This window comes from Carettochelys insculpta, chromosome 8, assembly GCF_033958435.1.
Source record: "Carettochelys insculpta isolate YL-2023 chromosome 8, ASM3395843v1, whole genome shotgun sequence".
In the NCBI taxonomy this organism is placed as follows: Eukaryota; Metazoa; Chordata; order Testudines; family Carettochelyidae; genus Carettochelys; species Carettochelys insculpta.
In genome coordinates this window covers 17225170-17246810 of record NC_134144.1, presented here as the reverse complement: position 1 = coordinate 17246810, position 21641 = coordinate 17225170, and the positions used below count along the sequence as shown (strand labels likewise).

General features: G+C 42.3%; 1 protein-coding gene and 1 long non-coding RNA gene across 3 annotated transcripts in view; one reads left to right on the top strand and one right to left on the bottom strand.

Annotated features, from left to right (window-relative positions):
• LOC142016896 (uncharacterized) overlaps positions 1 to 21641 on the bottom strand; it is a 57305-nt gene that overhangs the window by 33446 nt on the left and 2218 nt on the right. Inside the window, exon 2 of the long non-coding RNA XR_012646408.1 lies at positions 3796 to 3883. This is a non-coding gene — a long non-coding RNA (uncharacterized LOC142016896). The remainder of the gene's footprint in view (positions 1 to 3795; positions 3884 to 21641) is intronic.
• Positions 6978 to 21641, top strand: part of SLC39A10 (solute carrier family 39 member 10) — an 82699-nt gene continuing 68035 nt past the window's right edge. The window contains exon 1 of one of the 2 annotated variants that reach the window (XM_075001325.1): positions 6978 to 7039. In XM_075001325.1, coding sequence (XP_074857426.1) covers positions 7034 to 7039 — 6 coding nt within the window. In that variant the 5' untranslated portion in view covers positions 6978 to 7033. The remainder of the gene's footprint in view (positions 7040 to 21641) is intronic. The other variant, XM_075001323.1, reaches the window with a different exon arrangement.

Genomic DNA, 21641 nt, shown 5'->3' with positions numbered 1-21641 from the left:
TTGCTGTCTGTCTGCTGTTAAATTCTTCTGGATTATTCTGCATGAAGGACATTTCCACTGTATTAGCAAATTCTTACCTCTGCATCCATCTTTTGTCAACCAAATGGAGAACAAAGGAGAATAAAATAGGGGTAGGAGCAGGCAAATTTCCAGGCAAATGATCAGTGTAGACAGACTGAAATTGACAAAGCTGTGAAAATTCTCTCTCTGAACTGTAAAAACTATTCAGGAAGCTACAACAAATATCACTGCTGTGTATCAGTTTATGCTCCTAAGGCATATGGAAAACGTCTTTCTCATGTGGAATAGCCAGAGGTTTTTGAAGAACTAAAACCCCGCACACGTGCTAAACTCTTCCAACGCAATTCCTATAGTCATTCATGTGCAGTTTTCACAGCTTAATTGGTACAGTAGATACTTAAGGGATAACTAAACTTTAGCAACTGTCTTAAGCTGCATCATGTTGTTCTGCACTGGAAGCAGTGGCACATAACATGAGCTCTAAAATGTAAAACGCAGTACAGAGAGTTGAGTTTGAAGGTTGGTGCCTGAATCCAAGTTACAGCTTTTCAAGCTCACCTATTAGAACTTTGTAAAAGTTAGCTAAACTACTCAGTAACATTTTGCATTTAGACATCAAAAATTAGTTCCATGGCAGTCTCATCTTGATTCAAAATTTAAAAAAAACAAGACTCCACTTGCTAACAAGACACAAAAAATCCTTTCTGAGCAAACATGATGTTAATTACAGTCTGAATTTCCCAGACTGATTGTGTTAGTTTCTGACTAGAGTAAGCATATTAAATAGGCTTGCCTTAAAAATCTTTGGCTATAGTAATGAACGCAAGTACCAACATGGGGAATAATAGCAAGCATTTACAACTTGCAGATATGAAAGATGCCCAGTGGCATACAGTAATAGCTGAAATCCCATATAAGTAACAGTAATTCTTAGGAGATGTTCTGAATGTAGAATTTTTTTAAGGAGTTGATCCAAAGTCCGCTGGATCAAACAGAAGACTTTCCATTGACTATAATGGACAATGAATCATCTCTAAAACTTGTAGATTTCCCTGGGATCAAAATGGTCATGTCATATGTCTTCCATGCTCCTAAATCTGACCACCCCAATAAGCACTATAATCATGTGGGGCAATGCCCTTCATCTTCAGTGAGAAATAACAACAAAACTGTCCAGGTTTATGCATCCAGGCCCTTACAAAATTTGTTATCTTATGAGCCATCCAATGGGAGCACAAAATCATATTTTTCCTCAATTTCTACCTTCAACCTAGGAAATTAATTTCTTGCAACTGTGCCATTGGGTCTTCCAGCAGTCTACAACTATGAAGGCTGCTGCTCCATAAAGAATAGAACTGGTAAAAGCAAATAGAAAAAAGACAAAATATATAGTGGGAGAGAGCTTTCTTTCAAGCCTCCAAGAAGCTAAGAAGAGTAAGGACTGACTAAGGTTGTGGCCTAATACAGTACTTTAAGGCTAGGTCTATGCTACCACAGAAGATTGACCTGCTCAGGGCGCTTTCTGGCACTTTCCAGCGTCAAAGTCAACCCCAGAACTTCTCAGGAACGGTGAGGATTAAGGAAGGTCAACAGAAAGAAACTCCTGTTGATCCTCTTCCATACAGACACACTGAAGTCAACCACAATTGGAATAGCTAAAATTGCGTATCGGCAGTTGACTTCTATGTCTAGTATAGACATAACCTAAGGGGCTGTTGGCCACTCTCCTCTGGATTCTCAGAAAGATTAGACAATGAACAAAAATTTAAAATGTGGCCATGTTATTTTAAACTGGGGTATAGAAAAAATGACAGAAGTGAGACATATCTAGGTCTTGACTGTGCAATGCAATCCATATGGGTAAACTCTGCATCCCAAGAAATAATGTGAAGAGTATCAGAAAAATCAGCGAGTCTCCACACAGGAGCTGCCATCTGCAGGCTGCAGGGCTGTGGCCTAATACAATATTCAACAGTGAAAAATAAATGCTGTCAGCAAAACATTTTAAGATGGATGAAACGCCCAAAGCCTAAAAATTTGGGATGATTTAACTTGTATCTGCAAGGCAGCAGTGAGGAGCAGGGAGGACTGAAGCTATGCTATGCTCAGTGAAGAAAAAATACTTTAATCTCACTGACAAAGTTAACTGTGTACAACAAATGTAATTATGGTACCTCTGCAAATGAACTCACAATTATTAACAGGCGATTAAAGCCTCTGAGTCATAGTGACATAATTGGGTATGTAGATTACCTCTTAATGCTGGCATCCACTAAGGAAAATAACATCTACAAAAGTCTTTAAATGAAATGAAATGAGAAGTTGGCAACCTGTTTTCAAAGATAGCCTCTCAGGAGTGGGAGAGGCTTGGGCCTACATAAACCAGACCCACATCATTCTGTGAGAGAGGAGAACAAGGTAGCATTCTAGTAAGCTGAATTCGTGCTTGAGAGGGGGGAAAGAAACCACTCCAGAAAGGGGCAGGAGAAGAGACAAATACCAGTTGGGTCAAAGGTGCTGAGCTGCGGGACAGGCAGGCCCTGCCTGTTACCCAAGAAACTGTGTGTGTGTGTACTGTAAAGGTAAGAGAACTCTGGGAACAAAGGGACTAAAGAATTTAGGTGGTGGTGATGATGATGAACCATATGCTGACCTGTCCTTTTTGTAGTTCTTAGTATGTTAGTCAACCACACTGCGTGGAGCTGGTGACGATGCACTGGTTTATGCAACTCTACACAAGTGGGCTAGCTGATTCAATGGAGAAGTATTCAGATCTAGATTGTTTTACAAAACGGTGTGAAGGCCTCTATTAAAATTTCCATAAACTACTACCCCATTTTTTAAGGGAGCTTAAGGCAATTCTTCTCTTTATATGCAACTGAACCACAATCAAAAGGTGGTACAGACCTCACCAGCTTGCTTGCTAGTTCTCTACTAAGTTTATTTAAAAAAAAAAATTGGTTACCGATGTGGCACCTTAGGGTCGTACCAGAAGCATAATTACCTCATTGTGCAGCATTTTCAAGTAAAAACATTCACAGAACAGAAGAAAAGTGTCTAGTTAAAATTATTTCTAAATAACCTTGAATTAATTTGAAAAGTTAGAATGTATTGAAACTCTATAAATACAATGTATGTAATTAATTACAAATATTCTTCTGTAACTTTTTTATTGCTGATAACCACATACTTTACTTGCTTTTAAACAGAGCCTTACTTCCTACCATTAGTTTAAATTTTCATGTTATCTAACTTTTCATTCTTTACAAGATCAGCACTCTCCTTACATACCCCCTATGGAATTACAAAGAGGGAGTCATTTTATATGGTAAATGAATATTTTTATATATTTTGGCATGATAGTGGAGGGATATACCTTGTTCATTAGCACAATTACTGACTAACCATAATGAAATGAACACTATTGGAAGTAATATACTGTCAAAAGCAATGCAGCTGGGCACCTAAACAGCAATTTAAATGCATCCATTTTGTTGGCATAAGCATTTGTTCATATTAGAAATTATTTCTTGCCTTACTCAGCATGTCTATATTTCATGTACTTATTTACTTTTATCATTACCATTGGTGCTATTTCTTTTCATAAGGGTAGCATCAAAGTCACTTTAACAGCGATCTTATTTTCCATAATTGCATCCACATTAGAACTTTCCAGAAATGAATGGCAGCCAGGCATTATTTTGTGGCATGATACAAGGAGGTGAAGAGAGAACTAATATTCATGTCCAAAAAGGAAAAAAAATAAAAACTTACCTGAAAAAGTTTGTATTTTTATGTTGCTTTCAGGGTAAATTTTCAAGTACAGGTTGCACTTCTCCAGTCTGGTATCCTCGGGACCTGACTGGAGCCAAATGAGAGAATTTGCAGAGCCATGGGAGATCAATATTGTCTAGCAGCATTACCAACACTGCAACTGCTTCCTGGGCTCTTAGAAGGTGTCTAGGGGTAAATTACAGCTAAATAACAGCACAGAACACTGAGATCCAGGACTGGTGGCTGCAAACAAACTTTAGGGAACCATGGGAAACTTGCGCACACCCATGATAAGTGGACATCTGGCTACCTAAAATCATGACAGATGATGTTGGATGAGAGAATACCAGATGAGAGAGATTCAACCTGTATCTTTTAAATCAGGAACTGAGCCTTTTGAAAAATCAGAACTCTCCAAAGAAACAAGATGGTGCTATCCCACTCAGTTTCCTGCAGGTGCTAAATAAGGCTTTTCTGAAACAAATTTCATAATATTTACACACGTTCTGACATATCAGAAGAAAGACCTAATAACGCTAATTTAATATTCTATAACTGCTGTATAAGATTCCATTGCTTGTAATTCTCTGAGCTGTCAAAACTTAGAAGCAGTAGGATAATCTTTTGGGGAATGGGAGTGCTTTACCTGTCATTTACTTAGTTTAGGATGATAGTGGTGGTTTGTTCATGTTCTTTGGGCCAGGTTCATGCTGTTGCCATTAAGGTAAAGCCCAGCATGGAATGTCAACAACAGGAAGACACTGTAGAGGTGGAAAGCCCTCTGAACCGTGCAATGGTTGTAGGGCCCAGAACAGACCAAAGACAGGGGAAAGATATGCTGAATCAGTGTTTTACCTCAGCACTCTCCACTCATGGGGAGCCATTGCCAGAACTATCCCAAATGAAAACACCAACAGAAGGCAACAGCCAAAGGGAGTCCCCCCTCCACCCACCCCCCTGTCCACTGTGCAGGTAAATTCCCACCTGAAGCGCAGAGATACTAGTAGGTGCAGGCAGTCATAGGTTGGATAAAAATGGTGTGAGATCAGACTCATTCGTAAAATGCAGGGGGTTACTTTCTGACTACGCTTCATGAAAATGCTGTGTAGTCTATCCTTCTAGCCCTCAGCATCTCCTCTGCACCAGGTCTCAGAAGAGGGCGCAATATCAAGCCTCTTACAGCAGACTGATACACGACCTGTACCTGTGGAATTCTTCCTTGTGCTGCAATCTGTTGCTGAGTCTTTTTGAACCTTGCACTCTAGATTAGTGATGGGCAATCTCTGGCCCACCAGCTGCAAGTTGCTTTTCAAGGTAAATCACTGGTGGGCCACCAGGCAGATTGTTTACCTTGGTTCTGCAGGTAAAACCAGCCATATCTCCTATATTGGCTGTGGTTCACCATTTTCAGCCCATGAGAGCTGTAGGGAGCGGATTGGTCCATGGGGACTTGCTGGATGTTGCTTCCCGCATTTCCCATTGGCAAGAAATGACAACTTATGGCTGATGGGTGCTGCAGTTGGCTATAGCTGCAGACACAAAGTGAACAACCTGTCTTGCAGCCCACCAGCAGCTTACCCTGATGAGCCACGTGGCCCATGGGCGACAGGTTACCCACCACTGCTCTAGAGTGAAGATCTAGAACACCTGAAAGAGCCCTGAAATCATGATACATCAAGAAAGAAATCATGCAGCCACTTCAGAATCATTTGAATGTGAGAAATCCACTGAGCTTTGAGGTCAGGGGGTGAGGTGGAGAACCCAAGCAGAATCTCTCCAGTGAGGAGAACAGATGCAGCACTCCTGTGGACACACACAAAATGGGCAATTGTTCATTTGAAATGCATAGAGGGTAGGGGCTAGACAGATGTCCCCAGCTAGCAGGGCTGTATGAAGCATGCATATGGAGATACACCTCTCTGAGCTGGAAGGGACCTTGAGAGGTCATCAGGTCCAGTCCTCTGCACTTACAGCAGGACCAAGCACCATCCCAGACAGTTTTTTGTTTTAATCTATTGCCCTAGATGGCCCCCTCGAGGATTGAGCTCGTACCCTGTAAAGGCAGGGTCAATGCACAAACCACTGAGCTATCCCTCCCTCCTGTGGAGCCTTTCTGCTTGTCTGGTGGGACTTGCATTCCTTAGCTAGCATTTGAAAAACTTTTGAAGAGAAACCTATCTAAAGCCACAATCCTACAAGTTATTTCATAAGATTCCTACCCTGATGCCATACTGCACCAACTTTAATATGAAACTATGACAGAATTTTGGCCCAAGTGTGACAGGCACTAACAGCTCCCATTATCATTTCTCAGCCCTGCTTCAGCATACTCGGCTATACAGAGGGGATGACTAATAAATGGGCTCCCACCCCACAAGACTGGGAGGGTTAATTGCCCAACTTTTACATTGGTGTCTCTTTAAGATGAAAAGTATGTTATAAAGGCTGATGGTGTTTTAGTGTTACATTAATGGACCTACAGATCAGAGAACGTGTGTTTCTTTTCAGCATGAGGCTTTTCAGGTTTGTGATGCTTCTTAGACTCTCAATATTCTATTGAAAACTGTGTCCAGGTTTTGCACAAATGTAATCAACTGCTGCAAGAAATGCATGCGCCACTTTTCATATGCAACCTGGTAACATATTTAAAGGCCAGCCATGCTTTTTGTAAAGATGTTTCAAGCAAGGCCATATAAGGGTGTGTGAATTAGGCACTCTCATTTGCCAGAGGTAGCTCAGTGGCTTCTGTAATTTGGAACATTTATTTCATGATCTTTAGCTTGCAAGGATGAATTATACTCTTGATGAGATGAAGTATTTTTTATCAGCTTTCAGTATAGAAATATCCCTGGAACATGACAGTATATTTTTGCTGGCTTGTAAGGCTGCTATGTAAAGGCATCTATTTGGATTTAAGGCTTGTACCTAGCAAGTCTTTCTCCACTAATTACCACCACCTGTGCAAGCATAACCAGCTCCTGTGGTTTAGCAGCCCAACTGCTGTATAGCTTTCAAAAAGAGCAGAATCTTTGCTTTGCCTTTTACCCTCTTTTATAATAGTTTAAAGCTGTATAATTTGAGACATAAAAGCAGTTCCCTGGGTTTGCTAGAGGATTCTTAACTTTATTCTAAGTGAAGCAGTATCACCACTTCCTTTATGTACGCTTTGGCTAAAGAAAGGACAGGAAAGCAAGAGAAGAGAAGAGGAGCTGTAAAAACTAGCACACAGCATACCAACATGCAGGTAAGTGTGTTTACGTTCCTTTATTTCTTGAACAGCGTTCAAGAAAGGGGCTAAACTGTGCTAATATGTATGGGTCCAAGATTGCATTACCACAAGGAATGCAACAAAATAGACTATTTTACTTTAACAACTTTAGCTCTATTGGTAAGAATCTGCTGATTTCATTTGGCTCATTGGCAATGCTCTTCTCTTACAGTCCAATTATGCAAACACTCAGTCAGCAGGTGAGTAAGAATTATATTTGGTTGTGATCTCAGGTTTGGGAGATCATGTTTCAGAGAAACATAATGAGATGTTTTGGTTCCTAAATGCTCCAAAGGTCACTTGTTGAACATGTATTTTATTTGTAGTTTGCCTCATTTCTATTATATGCATCTTTCTATAGTCCAATTTTCTTCTTTTATATAAGTGATACATAGCTAAATGATTAGAGAGTAAAAATCATCCTAGAAATCTTGATTGTTTTTTTTCCCCCTGAGCACTTCTGTGTCTCTTTTTAGAGATTTAACAGTCTAGTAGCATATGCATGTCAAGTACACCAACAAGATAATCACTTTCATGATATCATGACTGACTTGTGATATTCTTGCTGGAGGCAGGAACAGGATGGTTCTTTGTCTCGGCAATACAGGACTGCTGGAACAAATTGTACAGCGAGGGCACTGAGCTATTCAACCAAACTAAACCTTGTATATGATGGAAACCACTTCAAGCCAGGGGTGCAACAGCTCCCCCAAGGCTTGTAGGTCTAGCAACTATATACTGTGAATAGAAAAAACTGCATAGTCATTGTCTATTTGTTTCACTGCCAGAATATCGCTTTATTTTCTATTTGCCTCTTGACCAAGCAAGTCAACTGACAAGTGTTATGAAGTGTTTCTGTGCTTGTGCTTACCATGAGAACTTTTGTTTGTCAGGCTGGGAATAGCACTTTCTGTTCCTCCTACCACTGTGAAGGAAAGTGTCTGTATTAGCTATGCTTTGAAAGCACGTAGTCCTCAAAAGTTCACCACCCAAAGATAGATATTTTTAACAGCCATCTTGAAATAACTCTTTCTAAAGCCTGATTTGACTGGCATATCAATCTCTGATTTATGGTTTTGTTTTGTCCTGTAAACTTCCTCCTAACCTAGCTACTAAATCTCAGCTGATCACAAGCTGAACTGCCTGTCCTCTCACAGAATGCTAAGTTGCGTAAAGCAAAGCATGTGAACTTTTGAGGGATGGCGATGTGACTAAACACGTCCCAAAATCTGTCGGAAAGGAAGTTTGTCTCACATCTGAAGTGTGCACTTTTGCATGCATCGGTCCTTAGGTGATATTCAGCACATTCCATGCTCAAGGTATTCCAAATTGTTCCAACAGAGTTGGGCTTGATTAGCCATATTTGAACTGTCCTATTTTAGACATGAAATTGTGTATGTACAGCCTGGGCTAAACCTGTGTTTACCAAAGAGATAAATATTAGCCAGACTAACAGTTGTTCCTTACTCTTGTCAAAAGTACTATCATACATCTCTCGCACTAGGCCAGTAAAGTTTGATTCATTGGCTCAGCTAAAAAGAGCGGTGGGATTAGCAAGGCAGTGCATTTTCCCCTCACCACTTTCCTGTTAATACTTCAAATTGTAGCACAGTGCCAATGCAAGGTATGAACACATGTTCTGATAGGCAAATTAAACTTGAGTCCTTCTAAAGGCTTTGGGTCTGGCCCTTAATTTTTTTAGTCTATAGATGACAGTGCTCCATTATGAGCAATACTTAGGCTGCATCTTTACTCCCAGTGAAAGTCAACGGCTGATGTGCAATTTTAGGTATGCCAGTTGCATATCTAAAATCAACTTTTCAGCTGTTGATTTTTGGTGGCTGTCTTCAAGGCAGAAGGTTAACGGGAGCGCTCCTCCCATCGACCTTCCTTAATTCTCATGACTCACAAGGAGTTCCAGAGTTGATGTTGATTCCGGAATGCGCCATTTTGTGCATGCACAAAATGGCGCCCCAGAAGATCAAATCTGAGTGGTTGATCTTCCGTGGTTAGTGTAGATATAGGCTTAGTGGTTGACCCTATCCTCCAGCTGGACTCCTGTTGGTGGATATCCACATCTGTGTCGTTCCCCATTAAAGTCGATGGAAACCCATTTGTTGAAAGAAGAGTTATATCATCATCTCTGCCCATCATCAACAAAAGACCCCCTTCTTGAGTTTGGGAGATTTGTTTAACCTGACTTCTCACTTTGGTAACAAGGTCTACTACTGCTATCCATACAAAGTACTCCCTGATCAGCAAAATATTGAAGTGGGGTGGAGTGAAAGGAAGCTTGGAAAAATGGAGCTTGCAGAAAACTACCATATGGAGTCTATGGATTAATGGAGACTAGACAATTTAAATCCACATTTCTGAACAATTAAATGAAATCAATCTAAGCCCTGGTATAGACAGCACTTGGTCCATGGCAGAATTCCCCCATCAACGTAACTATCCTCATGCAGGGAGTGCTGCTGCCGCACATTTTAAGTGTCACCACGCCTTTGGGTAGTTCTATTAAAGCTGCTTTGGGCTTTAGAAATGCTTTTAAAAAGTTTGTAAATGTGCAAATGCATTGGAATTTCTGTCACTGCACCATATAGAAGTCCTTAAATCAAGCCATGAGTTGTTGTGAATCAGCATAGCTCGGCTGACTTCAATCCCTGAAGAGGATCTGACCAAATGCTTGAGGCACTGCTTTTTTATTTTTTATTATTTCAACAATTTAGCAGCTGTGAAACTTTCCTGTTGCTGCAGGGACATTGAGTCCCAGAGTCAACAGCAGAAATGGTCCTTCAGTTTCACTTTGACTCTCTTCAGGTACATCTACACTAGGAACTAACTTAGAAGTTAGGAGCTACTTCGAAGTAGCCTGCAGAGAATCTACACACGTTTTCCCTTACTTCAAAGTTAACAGTTTCACAGCTGCTAAATTGTTGAAATTATGGATTTAGGATTTGAGATGCAATTAAAAAATAGATTGGCTCGGATCTGACAGTAGATGAGTAACCTGCAACAGAGAACCCAGTTACTGCGCCAGACGATACTGGGGGTAAATTTAATAAAAAAAAAAAAAGCAGTGCCTCGAGCATTTGGTCAGATCCTCTTCAGGGCTTGAAGTCAGCCCAGCTATGCTGACTCACACCAGCTCATGGCAACTTTTAAAACGATGCAGCAGCAGTACTTCAGTGAAGACCTTCGAAGCCCAACTTCAAAGTCCTTGTTCCATTCCCAGGAATGGACTAGTGCCCTACTGCGAAGTTGGACTTTGACATAGGGTGTGTCTAGATGTTCAACTTCGAAGTCTGAAGTTGAAGTAAGCAACTTCAAAGTTATTTTTGTAGTGTTGACACAGCTTTTGGTGTTGGTCATTTTAGAGCTTTAGGCTAAGTCTACACTACAGCAAACTGTAGACAAAAGTTACTGTTGGAAGAGATCTTCTGTCAAAACTTCTGTCAACAGATAGCGGCCACACACAAAAGTGGATTGCTCTGTCGATCCACTCTGTCAACAGAGTGGCCACACTGCCTATCCGCTCTCTTGACAGAACAGCCAACCGGAGGCCTGGAAGCCCTGTCTGTCAACAGAGGGCCCCCGGAGCATCTGCATGCCTTTTTTGTCAACAGATTATGTTGAGAAAAATGTTCTGCCTCACTGGGAAGAGGCAGAAGGCTTTTGACAAAAGTGCAGAGTTCTGTCAACAGTGTGTCAATAGCTCGCATTTTTAGTGTGGACGCTCCGTAAGTTTTGTCAACAAAACACTCAAGTGCAGATGTAGCTTTAGAGAGTTTGCTGTGCCTGGATTCATTAGATCAGAGAAATGGGTAATCTAAATCTTGGCAAACCTGGGCTGCCCCAAAGATTCACTACTGCAAATGTCTTTCAAGATTAAAATGAAAAGAGAAGCCATAGGTCTCTGTCAGTGCTGGCTTCTGATGGTTACTGTTGTAACAGCTTCTAAAGTTATCTTGATAAGTCTCTCTTAAGTAGTGATTGTAGAATCTGACAAGCTCTTTTTCACTATCCCAGAATTTATCAAGCAACATCAAGGCAAAACATCCTTTGTTCCCCAAGATGCTCGTGGAAGTTTGTTCGGCTTGAAGTGGTCTGGTTTAGAGCACTTATCTGAACAGAAATGCCAGTTTACTTCCCTAAATACTTGCTTTAGTTTGTGACTTCTCTTTAAATTATGTGCTACGTTTTATCGAACTTCTTGGCTGCTGTTTACTATCACAGTAAAAGCAGCACTGATAAATTTAAGCCAGCTTTCTCTGGTGTAGTTTTGCCAATATCAATCTTTAAGCTATTAAATTCAAGGACTACGGTATGCCAGAACAAAGCATCTGGACATTTATCAGCCATGGCTTATTACCACCATAATTTTGAGTGAGTAAACTGACATTTATATGCAAGAATATGAGGGAATGGGGACAACATAACTTGTACAGAGGCTACCTTAAATAAGGAAAGTAATGTTTACAAGGTGTCTTGGTTTTTTTTACCCAAAGTATTCTGAAGACCATGGTTACTCACAGAATTTCTCTGCTACCCTAACGTATGAGGGCTGGGTCTACACATTTCAGGCACAAGGGACTGGCGACAGGGGTGGGGGTTTCGCCAGCAGAAGCACATCTACATGGCCTCTGCAGTGCCGGCACCCACTTCTGCCAGCGCTGAACTCTCGCATGGCTATAGTAACGAGCTTTGGGATTATGCAAATAAACAGCCATTTGAAATCCCGAGAAGCTTGCTTTGCATAGCTCTGCTAGCAGCAGCACTGAGCAGAGGTCCATGTAGACCCAGCTGAGATGCTGAAATTGTTTTAAATGCAAACCAAATAAAAATCACAGACCTTCTTAAACCTCTTTCCAGGTGTTCTATACATGAAGGGGTTCTTGCACAGTTTAACATAACCTCCTCCACTTACTCCTATCCTTCCATCCTATCTAAGTATACATGCAAAATTTCCTTTTATTGTAATTTTAAACTGAGGCAAGGAATGGTTCAGGTTTAAGGTACAGTCTCAAGTGGCACAACACAGAAAATGATGAAACTGTATTATTTCAAACTACAAAGGATACCCAGGTAAAGAACAGGGCATCTCGCAGGACAGATATTAACACTCTTTAGGCTCATAAGAATATGAGAAAGCTTTTAATAAACTCTGTAGCAATCACAAAGAAATCTACTGTAGATGGAAGATTATAAAACAATATGGGAAATAACGTCAATGCTTTTTAACAAGTATAAAGAAAATCTCTAATCTCTATTGCAATTTAGCCATAGCTTTCTCTTATTTCCTCTTAATTCTGTTTTACATTGGTGTCCCTTTTTTGTACCTGCTTTCCAAAGTGCAGCTGTCCTCTGATAGGTGATTGTTGATGTCATTGGCCAGCAAAATGGTGAGGGGTTGTCTTCTAACTCCCAGCCCTGAAAACTGAACCTGGGATTTAAGAGTAATGTTGGTTTTGGGGGGGTTTTCCCCCCTTCCTCTTCATCATAAAGGCTGGCAGGCCAGATTAGGCCAACACTGACAACTGTGTAACCTCTTGGCGTTGCAGCTGACTAGAACTGAACAATACACTCTCCTGCTGAAGAGCATCAAGGGGTAGCCATGTTGGTCTGTATCTGAAAAACAGCAAAAAGTCCTGTGGCACCTTACAGATTAACAGATTTTTTTGGAGTATAAATTTTTGTGGGCAAACACTCACTTTATCAGATGCATTGCTGAAGAGCATGAAGCAGCCAAATCTGTAGTTCTTTGTTTCTGTCTGGGTCTGATTCAATGTAGCTGACAAGACTAAAAAGTACTAATATTCTCTCTTTGCAAGTCACAGGAAGCTGATAGGATATAAAATTCATAGACTTATGGAACACTAGAACTGGAAGAGACCTCGCGAGGTCATCGAATCCAGTCCCCTGCACTCACAGGAGGAACGAGCACTGTCTAGACCATCCCTGATAGATATCCATATAACCTGCTCTTAAATATCTCCAGTGATGAAGATTCCACAACCTCCCTAGGTAGTTTATTCCAGTGTTTAACCACCCTGACAGTTAGAAAGGTTTTCCTAATGTCCTACCTAAATCTCCTTTGCTGCAGTTTAAGTCCATTGCTCCTTGTCCTATCCTCAGAGGCCAAGAAGAGCAATTTTTCTCCCTCCTCCTTGTAACCCCTTTTTAGGTACTTGAAAACTGCTATCATGTCCTCTCTTTTCTAAACTAAACAAACCCCATTCTTTAAGTCTTTTTCCTAGCTCATGTTCTCTAGACCTTTAATCATTTCTTGTTGCTTTTCTCTGGACCATCTCCAACTTCTCCATATCTATCTTGAAATGTGGTGCCCAGAACTGGATTCAATACTCTGACTGAGGTCTAACAAGTGCTGAGTAGAGCAGGAGAATGACTTCATGTGTCTGGCACTATTGCACTGGGCCCCATGCTTTTACTTGGTGGGCTGTGTCAGGGTGCCACCCCTGCCCTTATTCTTGGGCACCAACTGACTGGTGGGGGAAGAAAGGAAGGGACCCAGGTCTGCCCCTTACCCCTGGCCCCAATCTCTTCAGTTTTCTGGGCTTCTTGCCTTTTTCCCCTTGTATAGGGTTTCTCTTGGTCCTCTGTGCCAGGAAAGTCCCTCTGTTGCACTTGTGCAGAGTTTCCCTTCGCTTGGTACTCTGGTAGAACAGTACTCCTCCAAACTATGGTCAGTGATCCTTCCCTTTTTCTCTAGTCTGAAGAAGAGAGGTTTGATTTGGCTCCAAGTGTTCTAACTAGTGACTGAGGAGAGGTTCATAGGGAATAACGCCCGATCATCCTGTGGTTTATATACCTCCTCTCTATCACTCTCCTGCTGCCCTCTGGCTCTACTGTAACGCATTTGGTATGAAAAACACTGTCCCGTTACCTCAGTTATTCATTGAAGTAGTAAGCAATATGACATTGCATTGGTAGTCCCTTCAAGTACAGATTGAACCACTCTCCTCTGGAACCCTTGGGACCAGCTCAGTGCCGAAACAGAGAATTTGCCTAACCATGGGTCATCAATATCATCTAGCAGCATTACCAACACTTACACTGTTTACTGGACTCTTAGAAAACATGAAAGAGAAAATTAGAGCTAAATAACAGCACAGAACACTGAGAGCCAGGACTGGTGGCTGTAGACAAACTTAAATGGACCATGGAAAACTTGGCCACCCATGATATGTGGACATCCAGGTAACTAAAATTATTTCAGATCAGAGAGGGCCAGACTAGAGATGTTCATCTTGGAGAGAAAAATGGCTGGCATGAAACAGTCTGACTTCTGGCATTCTTTTGATGCAACTTTTAACTGGAACCTATGCTAAAGAGACACTGTAGAACTATTCAGCAGTTTGCAATTTCTTTTTCTTTTGGAGGCTTTGGGGTTTTTTGTTTGTTTTTCTGGCTTTTGTGAAAGTCTGTTTGCTTCTTTACAGTGTGAATGTGGGAATCGGGTTCAGCACCTGTGTTGTCAGACCTAGTAATGCAGCTCAGCAGAGAAAGCAGGACTCCTTGGGACCAAAGAGCTGAATCTTAAATTTTGTGTGCGTTGCTGTGGATTGTTGCACTCCTAAGTGAGATAACGTGTTAGAACTTTTCCAAGAAAACATTTACTATTTCACCAGTACACAGTCTCTTTTTATCTTAATTTTTGCAGTAACGTGGTTCTTATTTTTGTCATACAGAAACTGCACAAATTCATTACTTTAACTTAAAGATTCTAATATGTCAGAAGGGTCCATTTATAAATACCTCCAGACAATAAGAAAACTCCCCTTTTCCATGAATAAATTTAGTTGTTAATCCCCATGCTTGCAGCTTCTATGCAAACTAGTATAGTTTTTAAGCTGGTATAGCTTTTTGCAAAGACTGTCATCAAAAAAATGGAGAAATAATTGGGAACAACTGAGAACACATGAATAAGTGTTCAACAGACTGTAAATTATGCTAAATTTTGTAATTTGGCTCTTATTCATCCGAGCTAAGTAGTGGCTGGATGTGATTTTTTTTTTTTTAAAAACAACCTCTTATTACAGTGAGTAGCACTTGTGTGAGCTGCTTGAGTATGTACTATTTACTGTGAAGGACTGGCTGTAGAATTGGCCCCACTATATGTTACAGGGCACCAGACAATGCATAATGTCCGTGAAAAAAGAATAGGGAACTCCAAACTTTTACAGTCCCAGGCTTCCTCCACACCAATCCATCATGAAAGGGAAGCCAAGGACTGTCAGTGCAATTTTAAAGGATATGAACTAATATACATCTTGAAGTGTGGTGCTCTCCAAGTGAAACATTCAATAAAAACTACCTTGGATAGGCATAACTTAATCACCTCTACTGGACTTTTGGGAAGCATAATGATGTCAACATGCCTACTCTTGCAAAAAATTAATAACTATATATAATCAGACTTTGATCTTCTAGCCAAAAAAAGCGTTTCCAGAAGCTAAATACGCTCTTAGAAACATGCTGGATCATTGGGTTAATACAAGTTCAGAATGTGTCATGGGATGCCTACTGAATTACCAAGGCTGCTTTCTGTAGCAGGATTGTCCGGGGAGCTCCCCCATCCAAATACTTAAGCACTAAGGCTATGTCTACATTACAGGGTTTTTCAGGAATAACTTGTTCTGAGCAGAGCATCCACACAGCAAGAGCATTTCCAAAATGAGCATTCACACTACAGAGCCCTGTTCAGCAATAAGAGCAATGCATTTGGGGTGTGTATCCCATCGTGCCTGGCCTCCTTCGGCATTGTGGGACGTTAGTGGGGAAACCCAAGGTACCCTGGGAATCAGGAAGCTGTCCCATGAGCCACTTCTGTTCCTGAATCTCCCCCTATAGTTTCCTGTTCCTTCCTGTGTCATTTCAAAGTGCTACAGGAAGCCCAGCTCACCCATGTGTGCAAGGAAGCAGCCAAGAACAAGATTTGGCAGCAGTGCAATCACTGGTCTTTAATGGGACACAGCTGATGATATTTTTCAGCACGCATAATAAACTACTTTCTCAACAACTGGTCAGAGAAGGAAGAGGAGGATGACAAACATGAGGCAGATAAGAGCCACAACCTCCTCACAGCCCAACGTGTCAGAATGGTGAGCATGGGGGGAGGGATAGTTCAGTGATTTAAGTGTTGGCCTGCTAAACCCAGGGTTGTGAGCTCAATCCTTGAGGAGGCCATTTAGGGCTCTAAGGCAAATAGATTTAATAAAAAGAAAGGAGTGGTGTGGGAAATGGTGCTTGGCCCTGCCAAGAGGGCACAGGACTGGGCTCAATGACCTCCAGAGGTCCCTTCCAGCTCTATGAGATGTGTATATCTCTATGCTTCCTGCTCTGTCACACAGCTTGAGCCCTGTGTACCATTGCTTCTGGACCAGAGAGACCAACACTGAGTGGTGGGATTGCATTGCCCTGCAAACTTGGGATGATAACCAGGATGTGTAAAGCTGCCTTCCTTGAGCTCTGTGCTCAGCTGACCCCAGAACTGTAATGCAAAGACACCCAAATGAGAGCAGCTCTCTCTGGAGAAACATGTTGCCATTGCTCTATGGAAACTGGCTACCCCTGATTGGTGTGGCTTGGTCATCAAGTTTGGAGTAGGGAAGTCTACTGTTGGGGCACTGCTGCTGCAGATGTGCCAGCCAATCAGTCATGTTTTGCTGTGCTGGATGGTGACTATGGGGAACGTGGATGAGATTGTGCCTGGCTTTACAGACATGGGGTTCCCTAGCTGTGGAGGGGCAATCGATGGGACCTGTATTCCAATCTTGCCCCATCCCCTTTGCCTCAGAGTATAACAACCCTAAGGGATACTTCTCAGTAGTGATCCAAGTGCTTGTAGATCACCATGCCCATTTCATGGGTACAAATGCTGGGTGGTCTGGAAAGGTGCATGACACATGCATTTTTAGAAACAGGGGCCTGCACTGAAAGTTGCAGAAGGGCACTTTCCTTCTAGATCACAAAATAAGTTTGGGAGAGGGGGTGGAAATGTCCATTGTGATCCTAGGGGCCCCTGCCTACCCCTTATAGCCCTGGCTCATGAAGCCTTATATCAGGCAGCTAGACAGCAGCAAGGAGCAATTCAACTACAAGCTCAGCTGATGCCACATGGTTGAAAGAGAGGTGGCAAATTTATGTGGGAACCTGGACCTCCTTCAGGACCATATCCCCCTGGTCCTGGGCATGTGTTGTTGCCTTCACAACCAGTGTGAGAGCAAAGAAGAAGCATTTGCTCCAAGCTGGAGTGCAGAGGTAGAGCACCTGGCCAATGCGTTTTAGCAGCCAGATACTTGTGCCATCAGGGCAGCCCCCAGGATAGCCGTTAATATCAGGGAGGCCCTAAGAATCCAACTTGACAATGAGGAACACTGAGATTACTATGCAGTTTTTGGGTATGTGGCCTTGACACCCTTCCTCTTCTCCCTCCGCCCCCATCTGTCAGCTACCTGTGTTACTTTTGGGAATAAAAGTACTGAATACTACTTCATGTTTTCTTTATTCAAAAGGTTATAATTCATATTGAGAGGGGAGGGAAAAACATATACCTGCATTATCCTCCTTGTGTGCCAACTAGCAGGGTACATAGCATCAAAGGATAAGGGGGTCTTGGAAAATATGTGGGGGAGGGAAAGACGTACAACCTTCTTGTATGCAAATAGGACAGTATCAAGAACAGAAAAGGCAGGTATTGGAAAATGAGCAGGGAGGGACAGGATCACAGCTGGGTCAGGGTCCCCTGCTATGACAAAGAAGGAAAAGGAAAAGTGTTAAATTCCAGCATGCGGAGCAGTGGGGGTGCCCTGCTCAAAATATAGCCCCGAGGCTGTATCTGCACCCCTTCTCCCCCTGCAAACCCCCAAAAGCTCTCCCCTCCCCCACTTTTCCCCTGTGCTAATACAGCCTCCCCATTAAGAAACTCAGGAGTTGGGGGCAGGAATTAAATTCCAGCAGCTCACAGAGGGAAAAGGAAAGCCTGTACTGAGATGAGAAAATGAGCAGCAGGGGCCTTGGGGGTTTGCAGGGGATGAAGGGGTGCCCTGCTTACCGTCACAAGCTTGCACAACTCCCAGCACTAGCTCCCTACCTCACCTGATAAGGAAAGAAGGGATGAGTGCTCAGCAATGGAGTTTAAATTTCCCAGAGTTTGCAGCAGGGAGGGGCATCTTGGGATACCTAGGAAAAGGGTATCAGTTTGCAGAGCTGCCTAGAGTGGATACTTACCTGAGCTTGATGGGATGCCCCCCAGGAGGCAAATTTATTCACACTGATTCAGTTGCTTAGTGACAGAGAGGCAGCCGTGTTAGTCTGTATTCTGTCAAAACGAAAAAGCAGTCAAGTGGCACTTTAAAGACTAACAAAATAACAAATTATTCTGTTAGCCTTTAAAGTGCCACTTGACTGCCTTTTTTTTTTTTTTGGATTCAGTCGAGGAACTGAAAGGGAGGGAGTCAGCGAAAGGCATTCGTTTTGATGGAGTTACTGTTACGAGGTAAACAGCCTGTTTTTTTCCCTGAATAACAAGCTCAACTGTGTGAACGCAGTGTTTTCTTCCAGAAAAAAGGGTTTTTCTTGGAAGGAAAGAAGCAGTGTAGACAACAGAACACCACCTCAAGACTACTGCCAGTAACTAGAGTCACATCAAGCAAGTTCCTCTGCTGAACAGTTACTGTGACAATCTTTGGCTACAAGGAAAAAGACCTCAGTAGTGATGAGGGGCAGTGTGATCTTGTGGAAGGGCAGAATCCCAGCTCTGTCACTGACTCCTCTGGACTTTGTGTAGAAGAAAGGTTTCAGACTCAGAGCGCTAAATCTAGGAGCATTGATCATGCCAAGCGCTCACTGCTGCCAGTGTAGGACCTGCAGATTCTCAGTAGCTCTGAAAATCCACCCAGTTTCATTACCCAAATGTGGATTTTTTTTTTTTAAGGTTCCTAATTTTATACACGTTTGTAAATTTCAGCGTGAACCTCTTTCCCTCAGCTCCCACATCTGTACCTTGGAATAACAGGAAATGGATAGATAGTTTATAATGGTTGTTAAAATGCCAAATAAATCCTAACACTTGCCAAAATGTATACACCACATTATAGTATTTGGGACTTAGAAACCAAAGTTCTTTGAATAATTGTCCCCCGCAAAACTTTAGTAAATATTGTCAGCTAAGTATAGACCCAACATAAACAGCTTGAATAGGGAATTCAGGAGGGGAAAGAGTTGTCCTCGGGAAGGGGACTGGTGAAACCCATGGGATGGAGGAGAAATGGGGCAGGCGGGCAGGGAAGAGGAAAAGGCAGAGGAAAAACAATGATCCAGAAGGGGTCAAATAAGTGTGAGTTACAAATGGTAGTGGAGTCAGTAGACAGAGACCATGTGATACGGTGGGGCCGGTGGGGCTGACAGCCACCATGGGACCCAGGGCAAAGTGGGATGGGGAGGCCATCTGTGTACCCCATAAGGGGCGGGCCCTCGGGCAGCAGCTCAGACTGCAGCACTGCCCCCATCTCCTGAGCTGTTCAGCATGGTGGAGCTGTGCTTCTACAGCTTTTCAAAGGAGCCCCGGCTGCTGCCACTGCCAAAGGAGCAGCTGAGGTGGCCAGAGCCCCAGGCACCTTTGAAACACCAGGTCCCTATGCAACTGCCCACTTTGCCTGCCCATGTTGGCAGGCCGGGATAGAGTGCAGTGGAAGAACTGAAAGCCACATTCTATAAAAGATCAGTTTGCATAAAATAGTTGCTCCATATTCTTGCCTCCTTGCATGCCGATGTAATGCTCTTTTATGTAGTCAAAAACATTGTGTCAGTTTTTAAAAAAAAGCAAGGCCAAACCACAAGGGGTTATCTCTTGTTAGCCATTATAAAGCAAAGGCAAGTTGCAAGTGTTAATTTTCTTTATTGTTTGTGGTTATAGGGCCTATGCTTTGTGGGTTGGTTTTGTGGGGTATTTTTTTGTTCACCTTGTCTGTGAAAATAAAACACAATGTTTCCCTTCAGTATATTCTTACCCTTCAGGATGCATCTTGGGGCAATGTCTAGACGGCAGAGCTATTTCGGGATACTGAAATAGCTACTCCACATCTTTGACACACACCTGCTATTTCAAAATAGTTCTCAAATTTGCCAGCATGCTATTTTCGCATCCCTGTATGCCTGGCTGGAGGAGAAGGAGTAAGGGATGCTTCAAAATAGCATAGTATTTCAACATTTGGTGCTGTTTAGACAGAGGCAAATGCCAAAATAGCCGATTTCAATGAACACTCAAAATAAGCTACAACATTTGCACTTTGTTTAGGCTGCCTTGTGGACATAGCCTAGGTGACTAACTGCAGGTCTCTTTCAAGTAGTGTAGTTCTACATTAATTACAACAAAGCTTGCTTTCAGATAAGAGTTAGTTGATTCTTTTGCTGTTTTGTATTATACATTAAAAAAGTTTGGCTTAAATTCAGCATGCAACTTTCAGCCTCCATAAAAGCAGAATTCTGTCAACCTTTATTTCTTCATACAGGTCACTGAAACTGAAGCATTTTACAGATAACCTTCAGAATAAAGAAACATCTTCCAGTACTGTGCTATTAGTCTACATGGTGCAAGGCTGAATAGCTTCTAATCCTTTGCTTTTAATTTGTCAGTTAATATCTGTGGTGCCCATCTTTACAGAGACCACACCAAACTTTTCTCTCTGGTGGGTCTGTAGAAGGACCAGGAATGGAATTTAACAAAACAAAATAAAACCTTGGTAGCTCAGTTTAAACACACATTGCTCTCTCTGAGTTGGAGTGTTTTTGCTGGTGTGCTGGATTTAACCCAAGCTGATACTTGCTTGGAAAAGCTCTAAAGTACATCTACTCTACCCAAAAGATTGACCCCCTCAGGGTCAATCTTCTGGGGTTCAATTTCATGTGTCTAGTATGGAAACGCAAAATGGACCTTTTGGGGGCCACAGTTGACCCCTGTACTCACGTGAGGAGTAAGGGAAGTCGAAGGAAGAAAGCCTCCTGTCAAACTTCCCCAGTATGGTCAGCTCGGTTAGCTAAGTGCAGATAGACAATTGTAGTTACGGCACTTGCATTGCTAAAAATCAATGTATCTATGGTCAACTTACCTTGCCTAATGAAGACATAGCCTAACTGAAATTAAGAAGTTCAAACTCCTGCATTTCAACATTTTAAAAGATATTTTAGAGCATTTACTTTCATTAGCAAAGACCCGTTTCATCAGATGCATGAGTCAGTGGAGGGGGTGGAGTTTGAGAGGAGGGTTTAAATATATGGGCTCCTGAAAAGGAGGGAATCCCAGTCAAGAGGAAAGCCAGAGTTGACAAGGTCAGTTCAGTCACGGAGGATGTGGCCCATTATCAGCAATTAATGTGGATAATGCTGATAATGGGCCACATCCTCCATGACTGAACTGACTATGTCATCTCTGGCTTTCCTCTTGACTGGGACTGCCTCCTTTCCATGAGCTCATATATTTAAACTCCCTGGAAACCCACCCCTGCCATCCCCTCCATGCATCTGACAAAGCGGGTCTTTGCCCACAAAAGCTTATGCT